Source organism: Oratosquilla oratoria, chromosome 13 (genome assembly GCF_046742065.1).
Source record: "Oratosquilla oratoria isolate Oo_2021 chromosome 13, ASM4674206v1, whole genome shotgun sequence".
Classification (NCBI taxonomy): Eukaryota; Metazoa; Arthropoda; class Malacostraca; order Stomatopoda; family Squillidae; genus Oratosquilla; species Oratosquilla oratoria.
The window spans coordinates 42,624,265-42,649,239 of NC_134789.1; the positions used below are offsets into that span (position 1 = coordinate 42,624,265).

Below are 24,975 nucleotides of genomic sequence, written 5' to 3' on the forward strand. Positions count from 1 at the left end.
ATGCCGAAATGACCAGGTCATTGCCAAAGTAAACGCTGTGGTGATGCGGGACCATCATGTGACTATCCAAGAAATTGCGGAAGAGGTGGGCATCAGCACTTTTTCAGCACATTCCATTGTGACTGAAGATTTGGCCATCAAGAGAGTGGCGGTGAAATTTGTGCCAAAGCTGCTGACATTGAAGCAAAAGCAACTTCGTGTTGAAGTCTCACAGGACATGCTGGACTCCACAAACAGTGACCCCAACTTCATTAATACCATAATCACTGGTGACGAGTCCTGGGTGTACGGGTAAGACCCGGAAACCAAATCCCAGTTGTCACAGTGGAAGCAATGAAAAACCACCAAGAGCAATACACACCTCACGCAAATGCTGCTTGCCAGCAACTGACACTATCAACTGGCAGGAAAAAATTCGCACATGCGCACGAAGGTTCAAGGTTGGCTCATGCAAGCACACTTAATTCAAATCCATCAGGTTTTTGCAAAAAAATAATAATAATAATAAAGTTGGATACATTTCTAACAGACCTCATGTATATATATATATATATATATATATATATATATATATATATATATATATATATATATATATATATATATATATATATATATATATATATACCAAAGGATTACAAAGGCGGAGCATGCCGACAGGGGACTTTTTGGTCCATATCTAAGTCAGATGCAAAAAAAATCATAATAATGATAAATAAAAGAATAAAAACTATAATAATGTAAATAATAAATAAAATACATAAATAAATGCATAGGTATAGTTAAATAATAAACAAACAGGTAAATAGTAAATAATAATGAATTGACATATAACTAATAATAAACGAGAATCAAGCAAATAATAATAAACAAACGGACAAATGATAACAAAACAAATAAACAAACAATATAAAATAAATGATAGTCATTACAGCATTTTGCTTAGGTGTTTATCTAAATGATTCTTCAAGCTTTGAACAGAACTACATTGCACTGCCTCTGCAGTTAGTTTATTCCATTCATTAACTACACGGTTGACAAACTTGTTTCTACCCACTTCCAAATTAAATCCATTTCCGGACAGTTTGAGACCATTGTTTCTTACCCGATTTTCATTCAGTGTGAAAATTTTGTCACTTTTGATGTTGTCAATTCCCTTTAGAATCTTAACCCCTTCCATACAATGACGCCTATGTAGGCGTCATGAGGAGCAAGTGAGTACACGAGGATGCCGACGTCAGCGTCTTGATTATATTTATTGTAGTCATACCTGCATGACTCCCATACTCTGTAAACTGGCTTCATCATATTTTTTATGGTTATCAAAATTCACGGGTGAAAGAGAAAGAGCGATAGAGCAGTGACTTTATTTTTTATAATGCGAGTATTATGACGCAACATTGCACATCTGGCAGCTAATGCTGCCAGATGTGTGATGTGGCCTGTATTGAAGGGGTTAAAGATCTGTAACAAAGTCACCTCTGAGTCTATGCTTTTTTTGGGGAAAACAAATTCATATGTTTTAGTCGATTTTCGTATGATTCATTTTTGATATTTGGAATTTGTGGCTTGCCGTTGTACTTTTTCCAATATGTCAATTTCTTTAATGAGATTCAGTGACTATACGGAAACAGCATATTCCAAATGTGGACAAACTAACAATTTATATAGCTTGTTAATAAGTGATGGACTTTTGAAGTCAAAAGATCATGCAATCAGTCCTAAAAACTTATTTGCTTTCTCAGAGGCTGAAACACACTGCTTGGATGATTTATGATTGTTACTGATAATTACACAGATCCTTTTCACTATCAACTTTTGTTAACGAATTTCCAAATAACTTGTAATCGTACTTACTGTTATTTTAATCTATGTGCATAACCTTGAATTTACTTGTGTTAAAATTCATTAGCTATTTTTCAGACCATTGCTGTAATTTATCTAAATATTTTTTTAAATATCTAATCGATTTAAGTGATCATTTGCCATTCCGCATACTTTTGTATCATCAGCAAATTTGGAGGCAATAGATTTTAGTCCATGGTCTATATCATTTATATATACTATGAATAGAAGTGGCCCAAGAACAGAACCCTTAGGAACTCCACTTGTAACACTGTTCCATCCTGAAGTTTTTCCATTTAAAACAAATCTCTGTTTTCGATCATTCAACCAATTACTAGTGCAACTTAATATGCTACCACTTATTCCGTGTGAAGCTAATTTAGTAAGTAGTCTTTTGTGGGGGACGGTATCAAAAGCTTTTGCAAAGTCTACATATATTAAATCTATATTGTTTCTTTTGTCATAATTTGAGATAACTGTGTTGTAGAATTCGAGTAAATTAGTCATGCAAGAACGTTTCCGTCTGAAACCATGCTATCATTTATCAAACAGTTACTTTTTAAATGATGTTCGATAGCCTCTCTGATGATAGTTTCCATCATTTTTCCTATGATTGAAGTCAAACTTATAGGCCTGTAGTTATTTGGTTTCTTTTTGTCACCTTTTTTTGAACATGGGAGTAATGTTAGCTAGTTTCCATTCTCTTGGGACATCTCCGGATATGATGAATTTCTTTAAAATCATTTATATTGGAACAACAATCTCATTTTTCATTTCCTTTAAGATTCTTGGATGCCAATCATCAGGCCCTGGTGCTTTATTAACTTTGAGTTTCTCTATACACCATTTCATTTTTTCTTTTGTTTTATTTACCATAGTGTGCAAAACTTATCAATGCACTTGATCACAAAACAAACACCAGTAAACTATACAAAACGCTCAACAGCATTACGCTATCCAACTGTAGCATGACACACTCTCGCGCAGTAATAAGCACAACAATAGTCAATTTACCCTCAAACAGTCAACGAGCAAACCACAAATTCGTTTGCACAGACAAACCATCTTACTTCTCACCCTGACGACTGACACACAATTCGACGTAAGAAAGACTTTCCCACATACTCAGACTATACACCCTTCATAGACATATATATATATATATATATATATATATATGTGTATATATATATATATATATACACATATATACATATAAGGGAAGTAGAAGAAAAAGACGTATAAAAACCATTCCCACCCATTTTGTCCTTAAAATACTCCACTCCCCTCCACCCTCCTCCCTCCCTCTTACCTTGGCACCGCCTGGATGATGGGGCATCTTTGCATATATATATATATATATATATATATATATATATATATATATATATATATATATATATATATATATATATATATATATATATATATATATATATATATGAGGCATATGAGATATTGAGAGTAAAGAGGGTAGAAGTGAAGTAGAGAAGAGGAGACTGTATCCAAGAATTTTGAAATTTTGAGAAATAGAAAAAAAATATTTTGTAAGGATGTGAAAAAAAGTACAGAGGAAAGCCAATTAAAGAGAGGATGGACCATTTATCAACCCTTAGCATACGATGATGCCAACATCAGCATTATGAAGGTGTGAGTGAGAATATGAGAATGCAGACATCACTGTCCCGATTATATTTATCTTGTACTTGTAGCTGAGTGACTCCTGTATTCTGTGAATAGGCCTCATTGCATTTTCTGTGGTCAACATTAAGGATGAAAGAGAACAAGTATTACAGCTAACTTTACATTCTATAATGGAAGAGAAGGCTGTGAAAGGGAAATGGGCGGAGTATTTCAAGGAGTTGTTTAATGCAGAGGAAGACAGGGAGGTTTTGACATTGGTAGTGGGAGATGAAAAAGAATGACTGTAATGGGAGTAGAGAATAACGTGGCTTGTGAAAAAAAGTAGGTACATGTAGTACATACATATACCAAAGGCTTTTTCCCCCTTACAAGGGAGGTAGCCAAAAAACAAAGGCATAAAACCATTCCCACCCATTCCATCCCTAATACACTCCACTCTCATCCACCCTCTACCCTCCCTCTCATCTTGGCACCTCCTGGATGACTGGTCATCCCTACTTCCTGTCCACCGCCCTGGTACATGTAGTACCAAGAGAAATGAAAGCTGAAAAAACACATGGGTTGGATAGAGGCCATGCAAAATGTCTGACAATGAGTGGACTGGTTTGCGTGATTGTTCAACATGCGTCTTTGGGAAGGAAGTGTCCCCATGGACTGGCCAAGTATGTGTATAGTACTGCTATACAAGGAAAATGGAGAGAAGTATATGTGTAGTAGTTTTAGAAGGATCAGTCAACTGAATCTTGCTGGTAACATGTAAGGGCATGTGTTATTTGATGGGATTAGGAAGGGTACAGCTGAAGTAACCGGGGAAGAACAGTGTGTAGGTTTAAGCAAGGAAGAGGGTGTATAGATTAAGTGTCTGTGGTAAAATGGATAGATGAGAAGCATTTAATTTTGGGCTTGAGCATCATTACTTGCAGCAGAAGTCGAGGCAACCTCTTCCTATAAGGAAGAAGTGTTAGAGGGCACAGGCACTGCTACCTGCTTTTGTTTGGGCTATGGGTGTCCCACCACAGAAGCTAAGACCTAAACTGACTGAATCATTGTAAAGGATTTTAATGAGATTTAATGAAGCGGCCTTGCTGTGGATGTGCTGTGTCTTGCAACACTGCTTCTGACCCAGAGCAGTGGACAAGGTGCAGGGATGACCCGTCGTCCAGGAGGTGCTAAGATAAGAGGGAAGGTGGAGGGGAGTGGAGTGTATTCAGGGATGGAATAGGTGGGAATGATTTTATGTCTTTTTCTTTTTGGCTACCTCCCTTGTAAGGGGGAAAAAGCCTTGGTATATGTATGTATGCATGTATAACTATATGAAAACAGGCTCTAGAAGATGATATAGCCCATATGCAAATCTATAACTAGATATAAGATGCTAAGACAGAAAAGGTGTTGAAAGGGTTTTGGATGGGTGTAGGTTGAGTGTATGAATGGACTTAATCACCCCATTATAAGGAGAAAATAGTCCTACTAAATAGCATGCTCTGTCTATCTATCCATAGACAATATTCGGAGAAAGTGATAGGACCCCATAAGCATAGTTCCTCTTCTGTACATTACTCTTAACCCCTTCCATACGGTGCCTCACACGTAGGCGTCATGGGGAGCGAGTGTATTCGCGAGGCTGCCATATCGGCGTCTCGATTATATTTATTGTAGTTGCCCCTCCATAATGACATTCTTTCTAATTCTTTTGTAATCGCATTTTCTATGGTTATCAAAATTCACGGGTGAAGAGAGAACGATCGATATAAGCGGTGACTATATTTTATGATGCGAGTATTATTACGACACGTCGTACGGCTGGCATTGGATGCTGCCACCGAGATCTAAGTCCATGACGCCTACGTGTGCGGCACCGTATGGAAGGGGTTAAGCAAATACATAAAACTAGTGATATAAAACAAGCACACACATATCAATATTTAACACCTATACTGTACAGAGAAAAACAAATACATCACTGCCAAGATACAAATATGCAATGGAAAACTATAACTCAAGTTCAAAATAAGTCCAACTTGTTCCTCCAAAACTTGTCTGGTAAACACATCTGAGTAACTCATACCAATTTATTCCCATTAAAATACTTAAGATAAATTACTCACAAGAAACAGATATTGTAGACCATAGACAATGGAATTAATGGTCAATACTGGTTTCCAGTCTTCTCTTAAGATGTTGAGGCACACATTGCCTTCCAGATCTATATTTGGATGGTATACCTGAAAAAATAAAAATAAAAACACTCCATCATTCAACTACTGCACTACAATTAAACATATTTGTTTTAACTTCTTTCAGTAAAAGAGGAAACAAACACAAAGCTGCAATACAGGTGATAGAAAGTGCAACTAAGTTAGCTACATGTTGACACACCATAGTGGACAACCTCAACCGTCTCAAACAAAGGCTTTAATCTCCATTATAAGTGAGCTGGTCAAATCAAAGCATATACAAACTAGAACATAATCCCCTCATTCTGCCTCATTTAATCACTTCTTACGATATGCAGGAAAATAAGGAGTTTATCTCTTGTCATCTTCTACAGGATGGAAACCCTAGGACCTAAGAACAGAAATTAATCTAAAGCATTGCATCCTACAAGATTAAAAGTCGGGTGAAACCGTAACTCACCATGGTTTCACATTTGACCTTGGGCGGTTCATGAGGGTAGTTGGGTCCAACCTTAAAGCTGAAAACAAATCGGCCACCCCGGTAGAATCCCTGAAAGATAAAGATAAAAAAATATATAATAACAATAATCTACCCATATTACAAAGGATTACAAAGGCAAAGCATGCCGACAGGAGACCTTTTGATCCATATCTAGGTCGGATAAAAAAAAAAAAAAAAAAAAAAAAAAAAAAAAAAAAAAAAAAAAAAAAAAAAAAAAAAAAAAAAAAAAAAAAAATCATATTAATAATAAATTAAAACTATAACAATGTAAATAACAATTAAAATACATAAATAAATGCATTGGTATAGTTGAATAACAAACAAACAGGTAAATAGTAAATGATAATAAATTGACATATAACTAATAATAAATGAAAATCAGACAGACAAATTATAACAAAACAAAAACAAATAATATAACATAAATTATAATAATTACAGCATCTTACTTAGGTATTTATCTAAATGATTCTTAAAGCTTCGAACTGAACTACATTGCACTACCTGTGCAGGAAGTTTATTCCATTCATTAACTACACGGTTGACAAAGTTGTTTCTACCTACTTCCAAATTGAATCTATTTCCGGACAGTTTGAGACCATTGTTTTTTGTCTGATTCTCATTCAATGTGAAAATTTGGTCACTTTTGATGTTGTCAATTCCCTTTAAAATCTTAAAGACCTGTATCAAGTCACCTCTGAGTCTACGCTTTTTTAGGGAAAACAGATTCATGTGCTTAAGTCGATTTTCGTATGATTTATTTTTGATATTTGGAATCAGTTTTGTGGCTCGCCGTTGTACTTTTTCCAGTCTGTCAATGTCTTTAATGAGATTCGGTGACCATACGGAAACAGCATATTCCAAATGTGGACGAACTAACGATTTATATAGCTTGTTAATGAGTGATGGACTTTTGAAATCAAAAGATCGCGCAATCAATCCCAGAATCTTATTTGCTTTCTCAGAGGCTGAAATACACTGCTTGGATGATTTGAGGTCGTTACTGATAATTACGCCGAGATCTTTTTCACTATCCACTTTTGTTAACGAATTTCCAAATAACTTGTAATCGTACTTGCTGTTATTTTTACCTATGTGCATTACCTTGCATTTACTTGTGTTAAATTTCATTAGCCACTTTTCAGACCATTGCTGTAATTTATCTAAATCTTCTTGAATATCTAATTGGTTTGAGTGATCATTTGCCACTCTGCACAGTTTTGTATCATCAGCAAATTTGGAAACAGTAGATTTTAGTCCATGGTCTATATCATTTATATATACTATGAATAGAAGTGGCCCAAGAACGGAACCCTGAGGAACTCCACTTGCAACACTTTTCCATCCAGAAGTTTTTCCATTTAAAACAACTCTCTGTTTTCGACCTTTCAACCAATTACTAGTCCACCCTAATAGGCTACCACTTATTCCATGCAAAGCTAATTTAGTAAGTAGTCTTTCGTGTGGGACGGTATCAAAAGCTTTTGCAAAGTCTAGATATATTAAATCTATATTGTTTCTTTTGTCATAATTCGAGATAACTGTGTTGTAGAATTCGAGTAAGTTAGTCACGCAAGAACGTTTCCGTCTGAAACCATGTTGGCTATCATTTATCAAATGGTTACTTTCTAAATGATATTCGATAGCATCTCTGATGATAGTTTCCATTATTTTTCCTACGATCGAAGTCAAACTAATAGGCCTATAATTATTTGGTTTCTTTTTGTCACCTTTTTTGAATATGGGAGTAACGTTAGCTAGCTTCCATTCTCTTGGGACATCTCCGGATATGATGGATTTCTTGAAAATAATTTCTAATGGAACAACAATCTCATTTTTCATTTCCTTTAAGATTCTTGGATGCCAACCGTCAGGCCCTGGTGTTTTATTAACTTTGAGTTTGTCTATACACCTTTTAATTGTTTCTTTTGTTATATTTACCGTAGTGAGTAAGTTTACCCCAGACTTTTCACAGGTTTCAGTTTGGAATTCACTTTGAGGTGTTTCGTTTACAAATACCGAGCTAAAATAATTATTTAAGAGATTACACATTCCTTCATTTGAATATTCAAGTTGACCGTCAGCAGATAATAGTGGACCAATGTGATTCCTAACAACCTTTTTATCTCTAATGTAACTATAGAATTCTTTGGGATTCTCTTTGGATTTCTCAGCGATGTTCATTTCGTATTGTCGTTTTCTTTTTCTTATTGCCTTTTTTAAATCTCTCTGTATTGATACATAACTTTCATAGTCATTAGATGCACCCGAGCACTTATATTTCTTATAAGCCTGTCTCTTTTTAGCAATACTTTTTTCAGTTTCTTTGTCGAGCCACTTTGGGCGAGCCTGATTTGGGGGACGTCTGTCCTTAAAAGGAATGTAAGTTTGAATCATCTTAGTGAGCGTATTTTGAAATATTTCCCACATCTGATCTACAGGCCATTCGTTTAATTTTTCCTCCCAATCTGTAAGCTGAAGCTCCTGACGTAGTTCTATGAACTGAGCTTTACTGAAATCGGGTATTTTAGAAGCACAAGTATCTATTCTAAAATTGTTTAGGAGTTTGAATCTGACTAAGTTGATATCGCTATTTGCAACAGATTCACCGACTTCTACATCAGTTGCCATGCTTTCGCGACTAGTGATCAATAAATCGAGTAAGTTTCCATATCTTGTGGGCTCTTTTACATGCTGAATTAAGTAATTGTCACCAAGAAAATCAATCAAGCGACTACCTATATGGCCATGTTCAAGGGTCATCCAATCAATGTCAGTAAAATTGAAATCACCCATTATCAATAAATCCCGGTTGCAGAAACTAGACAGTTCTTGAAATAACAGTTTGTCGTCTGCTAATGATAATGTCTTTGGCCTATATATTACACCTATATTCATTTTTTGTCCATTTGTTTGGGTTAACTCAACCCACAAACTGTCATATGCATCCTGTTTCACTTTCTCTAAAACACAAGCATGAACATTGTTTTTAACGTACAATAGAACACCCCCACCTTTCTTGTGGTTTCTATCCTGATGAAAGTGTTTAAATCCCGCAATATTAAATTCAGCTTCGAACTCTGTACCATTTAACCATGTCTCAGTTATTCCTATCATATCGAGATTTTCGCTTTTGACATACGCCTGTATTTCTTGAAATTTGTTCCTAATACTACGAGCATTAAAGTACATAGTTTCAATATCATGTCTTATATTATCATTTTGTTTTTTATTTATGCCTTGCTCTATATTATTATTATTTGGTCCTTCATTGACATTCAATGCCTCATTAACATTTCTCCTATCAAAATTAACATTTCCCCCATCACGGACATCTGGTCGATTACGGTCATCCGATCTATTTTGTACATTTTGTCCCCCTACGTCACCGTGATTCACGCCGGCCTCCCGTCATTCAGTGACATTATGTCCGGCATCCCTTTCTAAAATAATATTTTGTCCTCCTTATAAGGAAGTTAGACAGCCATGGCATACACCTGCCCTCCACAATTAGTCACCCATTTCCCTTTCAACTTAGCTCTTCATGGATGAGGGGTCATCCTCTTACCCTGCCCACTGCCTGGGTCAGAAGCAGTGCAGCAAGACACAGCACATTCACAGCAGGGCAAGCTACTTCATTGAAACAGTAACCCTCCCTCCACATCCCCTCATGCAAAAATGGAGACGACCAGGAGAAATCTCTTCAGGCCACATCAACTTCTATTCCATTCACAACCATTCTCCTCTCACACCCTCTTGCCTTCTCTCTTCTCTGCTTGACTAACTTTCCCCTTTTACTCAAACTCCCCTTCACTCCATCCATCCATCCATCCTTCTCATTCTTGGTTTTCCCCTGAAGTTTGTTCCATCCAACTCTGCCTTCCACGTTCTTTTTGCCAAAAATTCTCATAAATCAGCCTTACCACAAACAATTGATCCACACATCCTTTACTTTCGCTTAACCCACAGTTCCTCACCAATTACTCCCTCTGCTCTTCTCCTAATTCTCTCAATTAACACCCTCCCATATGCAATTCCAACTACACTAAACATAAAGATCTTACTAAAACTGCATTTACATTTGTCCCCCTTTTCCTTTGTAAAGTACTTGTTCAGTTCTTCTGCACACTTCCATCTCTTGGCCATACATAAAACAACCTCACCACTATAACAGTTCCTCCCATTGTAAGACACTCTGAGTGACATCCATCCAACCCAGGTTTTACCAGATCCCATAATTTCCAATGTTCTTTCATCTTTTACTCAATCCGTCATTTTCTTCTCCCATCATAGTCATCTTCCTAGCTCCTCTCACTGCCGCAATCAATCCCTCCCTAACCTCTTCCATGATCAACAACTCTCTGAAATACTCTACCCATCTTCCCCATACCACCTTCACTTCCATTAGCATTTGTCCGCCTGTACTTTATATCCTTTCCTCTCTACTTGACTCACCCCCTCCTCACTCTTTTCACTTCCTTCTAAAACATCTTTTTATTTTCTTCAAAATCTTCTGTCATGCTCCAACCCCATTTGCCTCCTTCACCTTACATTTTGCTTCTCCTCTCTTCTTGTGCCTCTCATATGCTTCCCTACTCCTACCTTGCAATCAATCCACATATACTCACTTTTTCTCTTCTACTACTGCCTTCAACTCTTCATCCTACCAATCACTCCTTCTGTTCACTCTTCTTTCCATTCCCTCCCATCTTCTTTGTCCCACATAACATCTTTGCACACTTTGTCACTCCTACCTGCCCTCTCTTCCTCACCACTTCACATTCATCTCTCAGCTTCTGATTATTCCTTCTCTTTTTCTTTCTCATTCAGTTCATTAACTCTCAGCATCTACTTTCCACACTCTTTCTCCTCCTCCACTCTCAATTTCTCTTCTACAAAAAAATTACGACTCCCCCAAATATCCACTGAAAACATATACATCTAGAGTTTTTCTTAAAATAGTCCCTAAAGCATTGGCTGTATGATACCATACAATCACTACTATATGATAAAATGGAGTCAATATCCCAGTACTGAGTATAACAACAATCTATCTATATATATCAAGAGCTTTTTCCCCTTTATGAGGGAGGTAGCCAAGTCAAAAGGCATCTGCCCACTCCTACCAATTACACTCCTGTCCACCACCCTTTCCTCCCTCTCATCTTAGCTCTTTATGGATGATGAGTCATCCCTATCTCCTGCACTGGGTCAGAAGCAATGCAGCAGGACAAAGTCCATTCACATCAAGGCTGCTTCTTGGCAACCCACTCCCTCCATCCCCTCATGCAGAAGGTAAAGAAGATGGGGGGAAAATCCCTTCAGGCTACATCAAAATATCATTCACACATAACCACACCCTAACCACTCCTCTATTCCTTGCATCACAGTTATCATCTATACACGGCAATTCTCCTCTCACCCCTATCCCCTGCCTTCTCCCTTTCTCAAAGCCCCTTTCACCCTATCCATCCATCTCATCCTTGGTCATCCCCTGTTCAATCACCTCTGCCTTCCACACCCTCTTTTACTAATCTTTCTTCACTCATTCTTTCCATATGTCCAAACCATCCTAATACTCTTTCATCAACTCTATCTGCCACCTCCTTTTCCACCCCCACTCTCCTCTTCACCCATTTCTCACTCTACCCAACCCTGTAACCCCTATCATACTTCTCACACATTTCATCTCAAGCATATTTAAATTTCTCCTCTCTGATTCTTAAATTCCAAGTCGCCACCCTATACAGTGTCACTGGTAATCACTCCCTTCATATCAAATCTTTACTCAAAAAATATAGAAAATAAATAAATATAAAAAATAAATAAAATAAATAAATACAGAATAAAATAAATAAATGAATTATGATCAATGAAGGTTCAACTCTCCAAAATTAAATAAGTACACATTTCACAAAAAATAACAAATAATATTATGATCATTGCTATTTCTAAAATAAAGAAGTTTATCTATTATCATTCATTCCATATAATTTGTTTATTTCAAAACTAAAAATTGAAGATCCAACTCTGTCAAAAATATTGCTATCATTTAAATATAAAATGGGAGAAGTATAAAGATATTTATCAATATAATTAAATAAAATCTGAAAACTAATACAGCAGCAATCAAATACCTCATCTGGACAGATTATAAGTTTGAAGTTAAGTAGATCATCAGGATCTGGGAACTCCGTGTCACATGTTTTCGGAAGTGTCAGCTCATTGATGTCTGTAAATTAAATAATATATTCAATACAAAATAAATTTGCAATACAGGTCAAAGCTCCCAAACTCAGCACCCTGGGGACCAGCACAAAGCAAAGTAACAGAATTTTCCAACTTTTAGAACATTAGTTTGTCACTTCCACCCGTAGGTGTTTCTTGGTGCTTAGGAGCCATTATAGCAATAATAGGGCTATAGAGATACTGTATATACAAGAAATAACAACAGACTCTACACCACAGTACCATCACAACAAACCAACACACCTAAACTGGTGGTGGCAAATGATCATTGCAGTGCCAAGCAGCCATACCAGGAACTACAATGCTGTGCTTTGGGTGTTCTCCCCAGTTTTAGAAGACATATAATAATTAGTGTCAGATGTTTCTGGGTCTTAGATTGTCAAGTTTGGGAGCTTCAACTGGTACATGAAAATATAACTATCTGCATAAGGAGGGTGGCTAAGTCAAAGCACAGCACCTACATAAACAAATGAAAACCACTCAACAACCCCTCCTATTTCAACACCTCAGGTATGAAGGACCACTCTCATACACTTCACAGTGCTTGAGTCAGAAGCAATGCAATAACATGTAGCTCTTTTACAGCAGGGCCTAAGAGTCAGAAGTGGTTTACCCCGTTTCAATATAAGATGACTCCTATCCTTTTCTACTCAAAACAAATTATGAAGCAGATAAAAATAACAACCCACTGAGGCACATCATCCTTTCATAATCTCCAACCAGTCACTCCATCTTTTGCACTTCCTGCTCAACAGACATTCCACGTGCATCCAAAGCTCCATTCACCTCATCCGTCCATATCTATCCCTCTTATTTTCAATCTTCCACTCAAACTCACCCCCACACATTTCTGCTTCATATATTTTCTTTGCTAGGTGTTTTTCATTCATTCTGCTCATAAGCCTAAACTGATTCAGCAATGTTCTACTCTATTGACAGCTCTTTCCACACCACTTTCTACATCATCTCCACATTTTTCACACCATTTTTGTAACACCTATCATATTTCTCAAACCCTTCATCACAAAAATATTGCAGTCTTTGCTTCATACAGCATCATGGATATAATTGTGTCTTTATAAATTCTTTTTAGATTCATCCCCTTTGTGTCATCTGCAAACACATTAGTGTAGCTTCATGTTCCTTCCATTGTGTCACTTACTCAAATCAAGAACATTACAAATGCCCATAATGACCCTTGCAGGGCTCCATCTGTCACTTCTTTCCAGCTATCTTATTCTTCACTTGTTCTATGGTATTGGTCTCTCAGGAAAGCTCTTATACATCCCAAGAAGTATCCTTTAAATCTCACAGCAAGCTTCAATTTCCATATTAGTCACCTGTGAGGTGCCTATCAAGTTTTTTTTTTTTCAAATCTAAATACACACTATCCACCCAGCCTTCCCACTCTTGTAGCACATCAAATGTTCAAGTAAAAATTAAACAGGGCTGATATACATGATCTTCAATTTGTTAACCTAAAGTTGTCTAGTACTCAACCCACCAGTTTTTCAAAACCCTTTCATAGCTTAGCTATCATGATTTCTCTTTAATTCCTCATTTACAAACTGCCTCAAATGCAACTACCACACAGAAGACACATAACACCTCATACTACAATGACACAAACTAACAATCCCCAGACAAGTGACTCACGGTCCCACCCAGAGGCAGATACTGGTTTCCTGGAGGACATAGTTCTTCTGCAAGCCAGGAGTAATGATAAATTCATGATCTGGTACATTAGCCCTCTTCCAATTCAGAGCCATTATCCCTCCTAAATAACACACAATTAGGTTATGAATCTACTCAGCCAGTTATTATCTGCATTCCTTAAGTATCTATTCCGAGTTCTAACCAGGTTCTCAACCTTTCCTCGCATCTAATTTCTATTCTTCCTTCAATTCCATCTTCATATTTCTTTAACCCAACACTTATCCTTTTCTTCTGCAAGTAATTTTCTTTAACTGGAATTTTTTTTTCATTATTTCAGACTAAATTACCATATCATCATTGACCTATCCTTTCATTACTACCTTCAACTCTTTTCTAATGCCCCAGTTAACCAGTGAAAAACTTGCTAAACAGTTGAGGTTTGTCTATACATTTATCAATAATCTTATTTCAAATATCCATTCTTCTTTTCTCTGGATTCTCATATATTAATTTCTAGCTTCTATGTATTCTTGTTTTGATATATTCTTTTCTTCTCTTCTTCAATTTTCTGAGACCAATGCCACATACCTGCACATTGTTGTCCTGCAAGATGGACAGCAAAACTGGCCATTTTCAAAACCCTTCAGCCTCCTGACCTCCATCAGGAGGCATCCCTAAGGGCCAGACACTCAGCCTCTGGACTGGACCCAAGAACTCTACCAATTTCAATTTGGTTTCTAAATCTTTTTTCTCATATACTCATATAGAGCTGACAACTGCCCTCCTTCCCCTACCACTTTCAGCCAGTGATATAGAAACAGGATTCTTGTTTTGATATATTCTTTTCTTCTCTTCTTCAATTTTCTGAGACCAATGCCACATACCTGCACATTGTTGTCCTGCAAGATGGACAGCAAAACTGGCCATTTTCAAAACCCTTCAGCCTCCTGACCTCCATCAGGAGGCATCCCTAAGGGCCTGACACTCAGCCTCTGGACTGGACCCAAGAACTCTACCAATTTCAATTTGGTTTCTAAATCTTTTTTCTCATATACTCGTATAGAGCTGACAACTGCCCTCCTTCCCCTACCACTTTCAGCCAGTGATATAAAAACAGTAACACTAATACAACATAGACAACAATGCAAAGTTTCTTCCCAGAGAGTCCAAGGACCAAATGAATGTCTCTTTGGGGTTGTGGGTGTTCCACTTCAGGAACCTCAAAGCAGCAATTAATTAATTAATTTCAATCTTGCCCAAACTACATGTATGACACTGCTCCATTGGATTTTTTATAGAATAAATACTTTATTATGGATGCTCACTGGCTGAGCAGGTTAGAGCGTCACTACTTGCGGTGGAGGTCAAGGTGACAGCATTTTGAACCCTGCTGCCAACAAGTTGGGTACCGTCCTAGCTTCCTGATAAGAGGAGTTTGCGATGTTAAACCAAATCAATCAGTACTTTATTCTATTTCCTTTTCTCCCAGTACATTCACCACCCAGTATCAATGATATTCTTCATGTGCAAAACACATACTTTACCAACAAATTAAAGAAACAGATTCATGAACAAAGAAATGACGTGCCTTGAAATGAAAAATATTCATAATCAAAGAAATTAAATTCCTTCAACAGATAGACAAGCTCTTGAGTACTGATTAATGGACTGAATAATATCAATAATAATTACTGTTGCCTGAAGTTTCACTTTGCGGAAAGCCTGAACACCGCAGCAGCTGAAAATTGTCCCCCGCCCCAACCCCCTCATCAAAGATCTTTAGAAGAATCTTTGGATTGATGTCTATGTTGTATTGGTGTGGAACTCGACCCTCAATCCCATTCATCCATCTCATTATATCACACAAGCATTACCAGCAGTACATAATGAAAATACACCCCAGCAGCTTAATACCCAAACATATACAATAACCTACCACCTTTACCACAAATACATCCACACAAAAACACATACATACCCAATTACCAAACAAGCTTTTCAAGACTAACCACTAAATTCAACGCTTCACCAAAACCCACACAGAAAAATCCCTCTGCTGAGAAGTAAGAACCACACCAACATGCTGGTGTTCAAGATGCCATCCAGTTCTAAGACAGTACCAACACAGAATAGGCCTGGCTATAGAAATGAACTACCCAAAATATAACCACCACACAAAAGACACTGAACACCTCATCCTACACTGCCCCACTAACCATCCCTTGACAATGCAAATTTTTTTTCCACGAGTGCCCTATGGGCCAATCTGGTGGTTTATGCTTGTTACCTGTGAGCCCTGTGGATTTTGCCTATTACCTAGGAGTCCGGTGACTTTTTCCTGTTACCTGAGAGATGTAGATCTTGTTCACAAGATACCTAGTGCAACGGTTTGACTGAATGGTGTGGGACTATTTCTATCTCACTGACTGAAAGTGGTTGGAGGGGAGCAGTTACAGTATCAACTCACCATGTATGAAAGGTATATAAAAAATATAATTGAAATCAAGAGAATAATCTCTGGCCCAGTCTAGAAAGAAAGTGTCATCCATACAGGGCTTCACCTTAATGGAGGTGAGGGGATTGAAGAGTTTTTAAAATAGGCAGCTTTATTCCACCTTGAAACACCACCACCAGACATTAATACATTAACTGGATTGAAGGATACACATATGAAAGAAATCAACAAATTACCATGACTCCTCAAAGAAAACATAACAGAACTGATAGACGTTATTTTTGATAAAGAAAAAAAATTGGGAAAGTGAACTGTGTATACAATATCCAAAAAGAACAAGAATTAGAGACACAAGACAAGAAAAAAAAATGGAAATTAATTAGTAATAAAGCAAAATAAATCAAGATAGAAAAAGAGAAGGGTGTTGTGAGACAATCGAAGACAGGGCTTCCAAATTGGGCAAATGAACAAAACTAAATAATGGTACATTAGCTTCTACATCAATGAAGCACAGTTTCTGTCACCCCTTATCATTCATGAAGCGACTTAGAATACCAATACTGAGAGTATCATACATTAAGACACCTAAACTATGATATTCAACATTTTTTTATTTTCCCTCATACATCAGTAGTATCCCAAGAATAAAATAACTTTGAGAGTCCATACATCTAATACCACATCATTCTACACTGGGTTTTACAAGGCCACTTAGTGAATCAACCAAAAAAGTACTGTATCTGACTAGTCTTTATCCCTTCCAATCCTCAAAATGTAGACAAAAATGCCATATTTAACTTCAAGGTAACTAACAAAACAATATTTACAATGACTATTATACTTATGCATGTATTGTATTTAGTACAATAATAACCAAATCTAAAAAACCAAATCATAAAAATTAACCTGTGAGCTAAATCATGAATTTGCATATTTCATACTATGAATCCAGGTCATGGTAATATCAAATGTGCAATGTCAAACTTCATATACTTCAAACTGAGAAGGATATGGTGTTTAAAACGTAAATTTTGTTTTAATAATACGATGACTTTCAGAATTTTTTATTTCCTGAAGTATCAGACGTTTCAGTACACCTTCATGCAATTTGACAAATTCAATATGCAACATCATATACTAACGCATGACTATATTCAATAACTTTAAATTTATCTTAAAATGTTAATTAAATGAAAATAAATGGGCATAAATATGGAAACAAACTTTATTGTCATCATTTCCTAAGTCACCTTTCAGAAGTTTGTTTACCTTTGGTAATCCTAAGCTGGGCTGCCGATGCCCTCTTTTGGGTGCCTGATCTTGGAGCTTCAGCGCCATCCTTCTTCTGATTTTTCAATGAAAAGAGCTTGATCATTTTCCTTTTTCTTTACAGTTTTACATAGAACGGAAAAGACCCCCTAATACTAATATGAGAGCATCACAGGAACAGGAAGATCGTTCTTCACCACGATTGTTTTGTTTTCTGTGAACTGAACTGTTGGTTCTTTTTGGGATTAGAATTGCAATTTGAGAGGTCACCGTTCATGTGGAGTCGAGCTCGGGAAGAGATTGCATAACCAAAACAGAATATTCCCGATGGTCATAATATTTTGTCCATATGTATTTTCTTTTGTTTTATTGTACGTTCCAAATCTTTAGAGAAGAAATTACTGGATTTGGGTAACACGGTCACGATAAATCACAACATTGCACAGATTCTTTGTCATATATGAAATCTACTCATTTTTCGGACGTGATAATTAATATTAATTATCATAAAATACCACAAGTCAAGTAATTATACAATTATTTAGCTACGCTCTGTTAACACAATTTCCATGACATTTCCAAATTCGGAAAACGGCAAAACATTCCATCTCCCACGGTTGAAAAGATTTTTGCACACCTTGTTACCTTAGAACCATTAGATACAATTACAAATATATGTATATATATATATATATATATATATATATATATATATATATATATATATATATGTGTGTGTGTGTGTGTGTGTGTTTGTGTGTGTGTGTACATATATATATATATATATATATATATATATATATATATATATATGTATATATATATATTTATATTTATATATACATATATATATAAAGATGAGCAGAATTTTTGGATGTGTGGAAACACTACAAATAAGTTTGACTTCTCTAAGGTGGTTTATGGGACTTGAAATAATTCTCATGGAAGGGGGGGATGTGGTGGATGGTACTGGAATGGATGGGAATGACTTTGGCTACCTCCCTGGTAAGGGGGAAGAATCTTGATATGTGAATATAGATATACATATGGTTAATGGTGTAATACTCCTGTGTCTTACCAAGGAGAAGTTATAAGGTATCTGACTGCGATCCGATTTTCAGTGGGGATGAAGAAAGTAGACTATCTAATATTAACATTAATAAGATAGAGGAAGTAAACTGATTGAAAGACTTTAAAGCAAACAAAATCTCCGTGTCCAGAAGAAATTTTTCCGAGAGTGCTTCAAGAGTGTAAATTTGAAATCTGCGACCAGTTAACAGAAATATTTAATAAGTCGATAGACACTGGTTTTGTGCCTATTGCTTGGGGGCAGGCAAACGTTGTTCCTGTTTTCAAAAAGGGAGATAAATCGTCTATATGCAACTACAGGCCAATCAGTTTGACATCAGTTATCAATAATAGGTAATAGACTCAGAGATCACACCAAGAGACATAGTTTGATTTGTGACTCACAGCATGGTTTCTCCAAGGGTAAGTCATGTATGACTAATCTATCTTTTTACACTAATGTATATAAGGTGTCAGATAACAACAATAGTTACGATGTTATTTACCTTGACATTAGCAAAGCGTTCGACAAAGTCCCCCACCAGTGACTAATAAAATAAAATCAAAGCCCATGGCATAGGAGGAAAAGTGTTAGAATGGATTAGAGCTTGGATTAGTGACAAAAACAGCGGGTCACCATAAACGGTGTGAAATCCAAATGGGGAGTGTTTCTAGTGGAATTACCCAGGGCTCGGTTTTGGGTCCCTTATTGTTCATTATGTACATAAACGACTTGTACAATGGGATTAATAGTTATGTTAGTAAGTTTGCGGACGACACTGAAATAGGACGCCTAATTAAGTCAGGAGACAACGCCGAAATTCCGCAGTATGATTTTAACAACTTGTTCAAATGGTTGGTGAATTGGCTAGTGGATTTCAATATCTCAAAGTGCAGCGTGTTAAACGTAGGGCCACACAGCCCCGAAAACAGATATAGCTTAGATAACACGTTTTTAAAGAAAACTAAGTGCGAGAGAAACTTGAGAGTTCTAGTGAGTCCTGACTTTAAATCCAGGAAACAGCGCATTAACAACGTGACATTATACGTGACGACCGCAGTTTCAAACACACTGGATTTCTGGAATGGAGGGGGCAACTGCCCCCTTTCCCTCACCCCTCCGGAGGTCAATGCTCGTGTCTTCCTGAATTTTTTTTTTTTTTTCGAAACAGGCTAATCTTATTCTAAACTAAGAATCTTCCTTTGTTATCACTTTGCACTTACAATTCCTATTCTTTCTCCAAGTACTCAGTGATAGACTAATGCAACACAGACAACAGTCCAACGTTTCTCCCCAGAGAGATCTGCCAGAGGACCCTAGGACCGTTGATGACTGCTACGGGGCTGCGGGGTTCCCAACCAGTGAAACTGGAGTCAACAATGTTTACTATTATTTTCTGGTTATCCTCATAAGTGCTTTCCTAACCACAGTGGTGAATGACACTGGTCTGTGGTGGATTCTTTTTAACAGTAGGTGCGTGACAGTATCTGTAAGGAAAGTGCATATATATTACTGTATATGTATACCGTAACTTATAGAGAATTTCTAGCTTCAAAAAGCGATATTGCGCAGTGCCGGTTTAATCTAGTAGCACATAAAGCACGCGCTACGGGGCCCGTGCTTCAGGGGGGCCCGGGGTGTTATAAAAAATAATAATAATTAAGTTTTTGCCCCTGTGGAGAGGGCAAAGAATACTGCCACCAAGTCTTCCCACTTCAGTCGTGAGAGATGATAAACGGGACGGGGATTAGGAGGCAAAAAAAAAAAAAAAAAGGCATAGGAGGATCTAGGAGTTTTCCAACCAGAACCCTAAGGTTTGGGTCTTTTAATGTGTGTGGATGTGGTACAGATGAGAGTAAAAGGGAAGAGATAGGCAGTATGTTTATGAGAAGAAAGATGGATGTGTTGGCTTTGAGTAAGACGAAGTTGAGAGGGAGGGGCGAATGTGAATTTGGGAGTGTAGTTGGGAGGTTCTCAGGAGTGAAGAGAGGACGAGGGAGAGAAGTAGTGGCTATACTAGTAAGTGAAGAGATAGGTAAGCGTGTAGTGGAGTGGGAGGAGGTTTCTTCAAGGTTGATGTGGATGAAGGTGAAGATGGGAAGGGGGATGTGGGTTTTTGTAAGTGCACATGGGCCTGGTAGTGAGAAGAGTGTAGAAGAAAGATTTAAATGAGTGTATAGAGGGAATAGGGAGAAACGTCAATGTAGTGGTGTTGGGAGACCTTAATGCTAGGATAGGAAATGAACCAACAGACGGAGTGGTTGGAAAGTGTGGAATTCCAGGAAAAAAAATCGTAATGGAGAGTTGATGGTGATGTGTCTAGAGAGTTGATGATAGTAAATACAGTGTTTAGGAAGAAAGTCAAGCATAAGTACACATGGGAGAGGGTGGTGGATGGAAGGGTGGTAGATAGAGCATTAATGGACTATGTAGTGGTAGATAGGAGTGTAATAGGAAGAGTTAAGGATGTACATGTTCTAAGAGGAGAGAGTGGGGGATTATCAGATCATTTTTTGGTGGAAGGTAAATTGAGAGTGGAGGATAGATGGAGAAAGAGGAAAAGGACAAAAGGTAGGGAGGTGCTTAGAGTGAACTGCTTAAATGAGAAAGAAAAGGAGAAGCTGAGAGAGGAGTGGGAGGGAGTGAAGGATAGAGTAGAAATAGGAGTGGAGGAGGAATGGGGATGGTTCAAGGAGGGAGTCATAAGGTGTGCAAAGATGGTGTGTGGAACATGGAGGACGGGAGGAAATGGAAGGAAGGGTAGTGAGTGGTGGGATGAGGAAGCAAAGAAGGTTGTAGAAGAGAAGAAGCGAGCTTTCATGGATTGGTTACAAAATAGGACGAGGGAATCGTATGAGAGGTGCAAAGAAAAGAGAAGAGAAGTAAGGCATAAGATAAAGGAGGCAAAGAGGAGAGCAGATGTGAAATGAGGTAAGAGTATGACAGAAAATTTTGAAAGTAATAAAAAGATGTTTTAGAAAGAAACTAAGAGAGGAAGAGGAGGCGAATCAAGTAGAGAAGAAAAGGTAAAAGGTGCAGATGGAGAGATGATAATGAAAGAGAAGGCAGTAAGGGGAAGATGGGCAGAGTCTTTTAGGAAGTTGCTAAATGTGAAGGAGGATAGGGAGGGAAAGGTAGTTGCAGTGGGAAGCGCAAAGAAAATGATCGTGATAAGTGAGGAATATGTAGGAAAAATAAGGAAGGATGAAGTGAAGGCAGTTGTTAAGATGATGCGAGCAGGTAAGGCACATGGTCTGGATGGATGTCGTGCAGAATGATTCTGAAAAAGGAGGTACAGTGATGGTGGATTGGCTGATGAGGTAATTTAATGTTTGTTTAAGAGAGGGTAGAATGCCGGAGGACTGGAGAAGTGCCTGTATATTTCCACTTTACAAGGGAGAAGAGGACAAATGTGAGTGTAGTAGTTTCAGAAGGATTAGCTTGTTAAGTGTAGTTGGGAAGGTTTATGGGAGGGTCTTGGTTGAGAGATTAGGAGAGGAACAGAGGGAGTAATTGGTGAGGAACAGTGTGGGTTTAGGACGGGTAGAGGTTGCGTAGATCATATTTTTGTGGTAAGACAGATATGTGAGAAAGCTATAGGAAAAGGTAAGGATGTTTTTTTTTATATGGATTTGGAAAAGGCTTATGACAAGGTAGACAGAAAGGCACTGTGGGAGGTACTGCAGATATACGGGATAGGAGGAAAGCTGTTAAGAACTGTCAAGAGTTTTTGCGAGAGTAATAGAACCTGTGTCAGGATTAGAAATCGAGAGAGTGAGTGGTTTGAGGTAAAGGTGGGACTTTGTGCCTTGGCTGTTCAATTCATACATGGATGGGGTGGTGCTGGTGCGAGAGGTAAACGCAAGAGTAGTAGGTCAGGGATTGGAGATGGTTAAAGAAAATGGAGAAAAGTGGGGGATAAGTCAATTGTTGTTTGCTAACGACATTGCGCTTTAGCAGGATCAGAGGAGGGATTAAGGAAGTTTGTGACAGAGTTTGGGAAAGTGTGTGAAAGAAGGAAGTTGAATATAAATTTGGGTAAAAGTAAGGTGATGAGATGTACAAGGGGTGAAAGTGGCAGCAGACTGGAAGTGAGTATGAAGGGAGAGAGACTGGAGAAAGTGGATAGTTTAATTACTTGGGTGCGAATGTGGCAGGAAAGGGTGGAGTGGAGGTGGAGGTGGAGGCAGAATGTAGATTGAGAGAAGCGAGTAAATGCCTCGGTGGATTAAAAAGTGTAATGAGAAATAGACATTTGGGAATGGATGCTAAGAGGAGATTGTATGAAGAAGTGATTGTGCCGACAGCACTGTATGGGGACAGAAACATGGAACATAAGGGAGGAAGAGAGGAGTTTTAGCGTGTTTGAGATGAGGTGTCTGAGAAGTATGATAAGGGTTACTAGGCTAGATAGAGTGAGAAATGAGGAGGTGAGGAGGAGAACGGGGCGGAAAGGGAGTTGAGAGATAGGGTTGATGAAAAAGTATTGGGATGGTTTGGACACATGGAAAGAATGAGTGAAGAATAACTAGTAAAAGAGGTGTGGAAGGCAGTGGTTGAAGGAGTGAACATGAAGGGTCAACCTAGGATGAGATGGATTGATGGGGTGAAAGGGGCTTTGGGGAAGAGGGGGATATCTGTTGAGGAAGGACGGGAGAGGACAGAAGACAGGGGTGAATGGAGAATGGTTGTATATGGAAGATGTTTGTGATGCATGACGCTCTGGAAAAACTACTCATATGGGCATATGAACAATCGCATGCGTATGTGCACACAGACGTACAAACATGAAAACAACTATCATTCGAATTTGACCGATGATAAGCTGCTAGCACCGCGCGCGTGCAACAGGAATCCTTCAAACTCACTGGTATTTGGTTAAATTGTAGCGTGAAAATAGTCTCGGCCAGTTGTGTGTGTTTTATTGTGTATCGTTATGTGCTGTGTGTGCCAATGGGACCTTTCGCAGTGAGCGATTTGATACCAGACACCGCCAGATTTTGTAATTCTTGCCGGAAAATAAATACTTTTTTGGGCAAGTTTTATAAGCTTACAGAGGTGTATCGTTGTACATTATTGTGTCTGAAATTTAAGTCAATTAATTTCATGATTGCAAACGGCATATAGCATTGTTTGAGCCTCTATTTATAATTACAGATGATATTCGTAAAACAGCCTATAATTGTATCAAGCCAAGCAATTTGTCATTTTCTACCGACTTCAATGGACGTATACTGATATATACTTTCATTTGAATGCACCAAGCAATAGGCAAATCCGTGTAATGTATCGAAAATATAAATTTGCATCGAAGACTTAATTTTTTCGGTACGATTAACATATGTCTTTCTCTTACTTTTTCTTGAATCTAACGTGCAGTCTGCCACGGCACACGTAAAATTAGTCATATTTGTTTGAAAATAGCTCCCAGCAGATCTAAGAGGCTATTCTTTACACAAACGTCGTGTACTTCGTACGTCCGCCACCACTGTTATTATTTTTTATTTCACTGATTATCTTCATATACAGGACGTGACAGTGATATCCATTATTTTTCAACACTCTCAGATAAAATGCACAAGCCGAAATCAACATCCTCTTATTTTTATTGCTCATACTTCAGTAAAAATAATCACCTATTTTTAGTTTTACCTTATAATTAAATTAACAAAGCCTTATCACACACCAGTAAATAAAAATTATAACATTAAGAGTCATGTTTTTAATTTTAAATACATTTATGCAGCAATTTATGTCGTCTATTTTTCAAATATCGGTTTCCAAATTAGCTAAGTCACCCCTTTGCCTCGTGAAATCCGAGACAATTGAAAATTCTAGCGCTAATAGGAATCTACGAGCCTGACTGCGAAAGGTCCCATTGGTCCTACAACCTTGTAAGTGACCCTTGGTTTTTGTCTATAAATTATTCACTTTGTAGTATTTGTTATTCTTATCTTGCATAAAATTGTGTCGTTTTAGCAATTTTCAATCATAATCCACTTTCGCTTTATTACGTGTTTTGACACCGAGCAAGTGGGTCTGCCCCACATCTATCATAACTCTTACTTCCTTCCATTTCACTCTTTCCTTCGACTAAACCCCAAAATCC

The 24,975-nt window shown here is 37.6% G+C and overlaps 1 protein-coding gene across 1 annotated transcript in view; it reads right to left on the bottom strand.

The window, feature by feature from the left end:
* Positions 1 to 18,051, bottom strand: part of UbcE2M (NEDD8-conjugating enzyme UbcE2M) — a 33,861-nt gene extending 15,810 nt beyond the window's left edge. The window contains exons 1-4 of the mRNA XM_076197129.1: positions 17,798 to 18,051; positions 12,306 to 12,400; positions 6,127 to 6,216; positions 5,598 to 5,714 (exon numbers count right to left, since the gene is read on the bottom strand). Of these exons, the coding sequence (XP_076053244.1) occupies positions 5,598 to 5,714; positions 6,127 to 6,216; positions 12,306 to 12,400; positions 17,798 to 17,903 (408 nt within the window). The 5' untranslated portion in view covers positions 17,904 to 18,051. The remainder of the gene's footprint in view (positions 1 to 5,597; positions 5,715 to 6,126; positions 6,217 to 12,305; positions 12,401 to 17,797) is intronic.
* Positions 18,052 to 24,975: the final 6,924 nt, after the last annotated feature.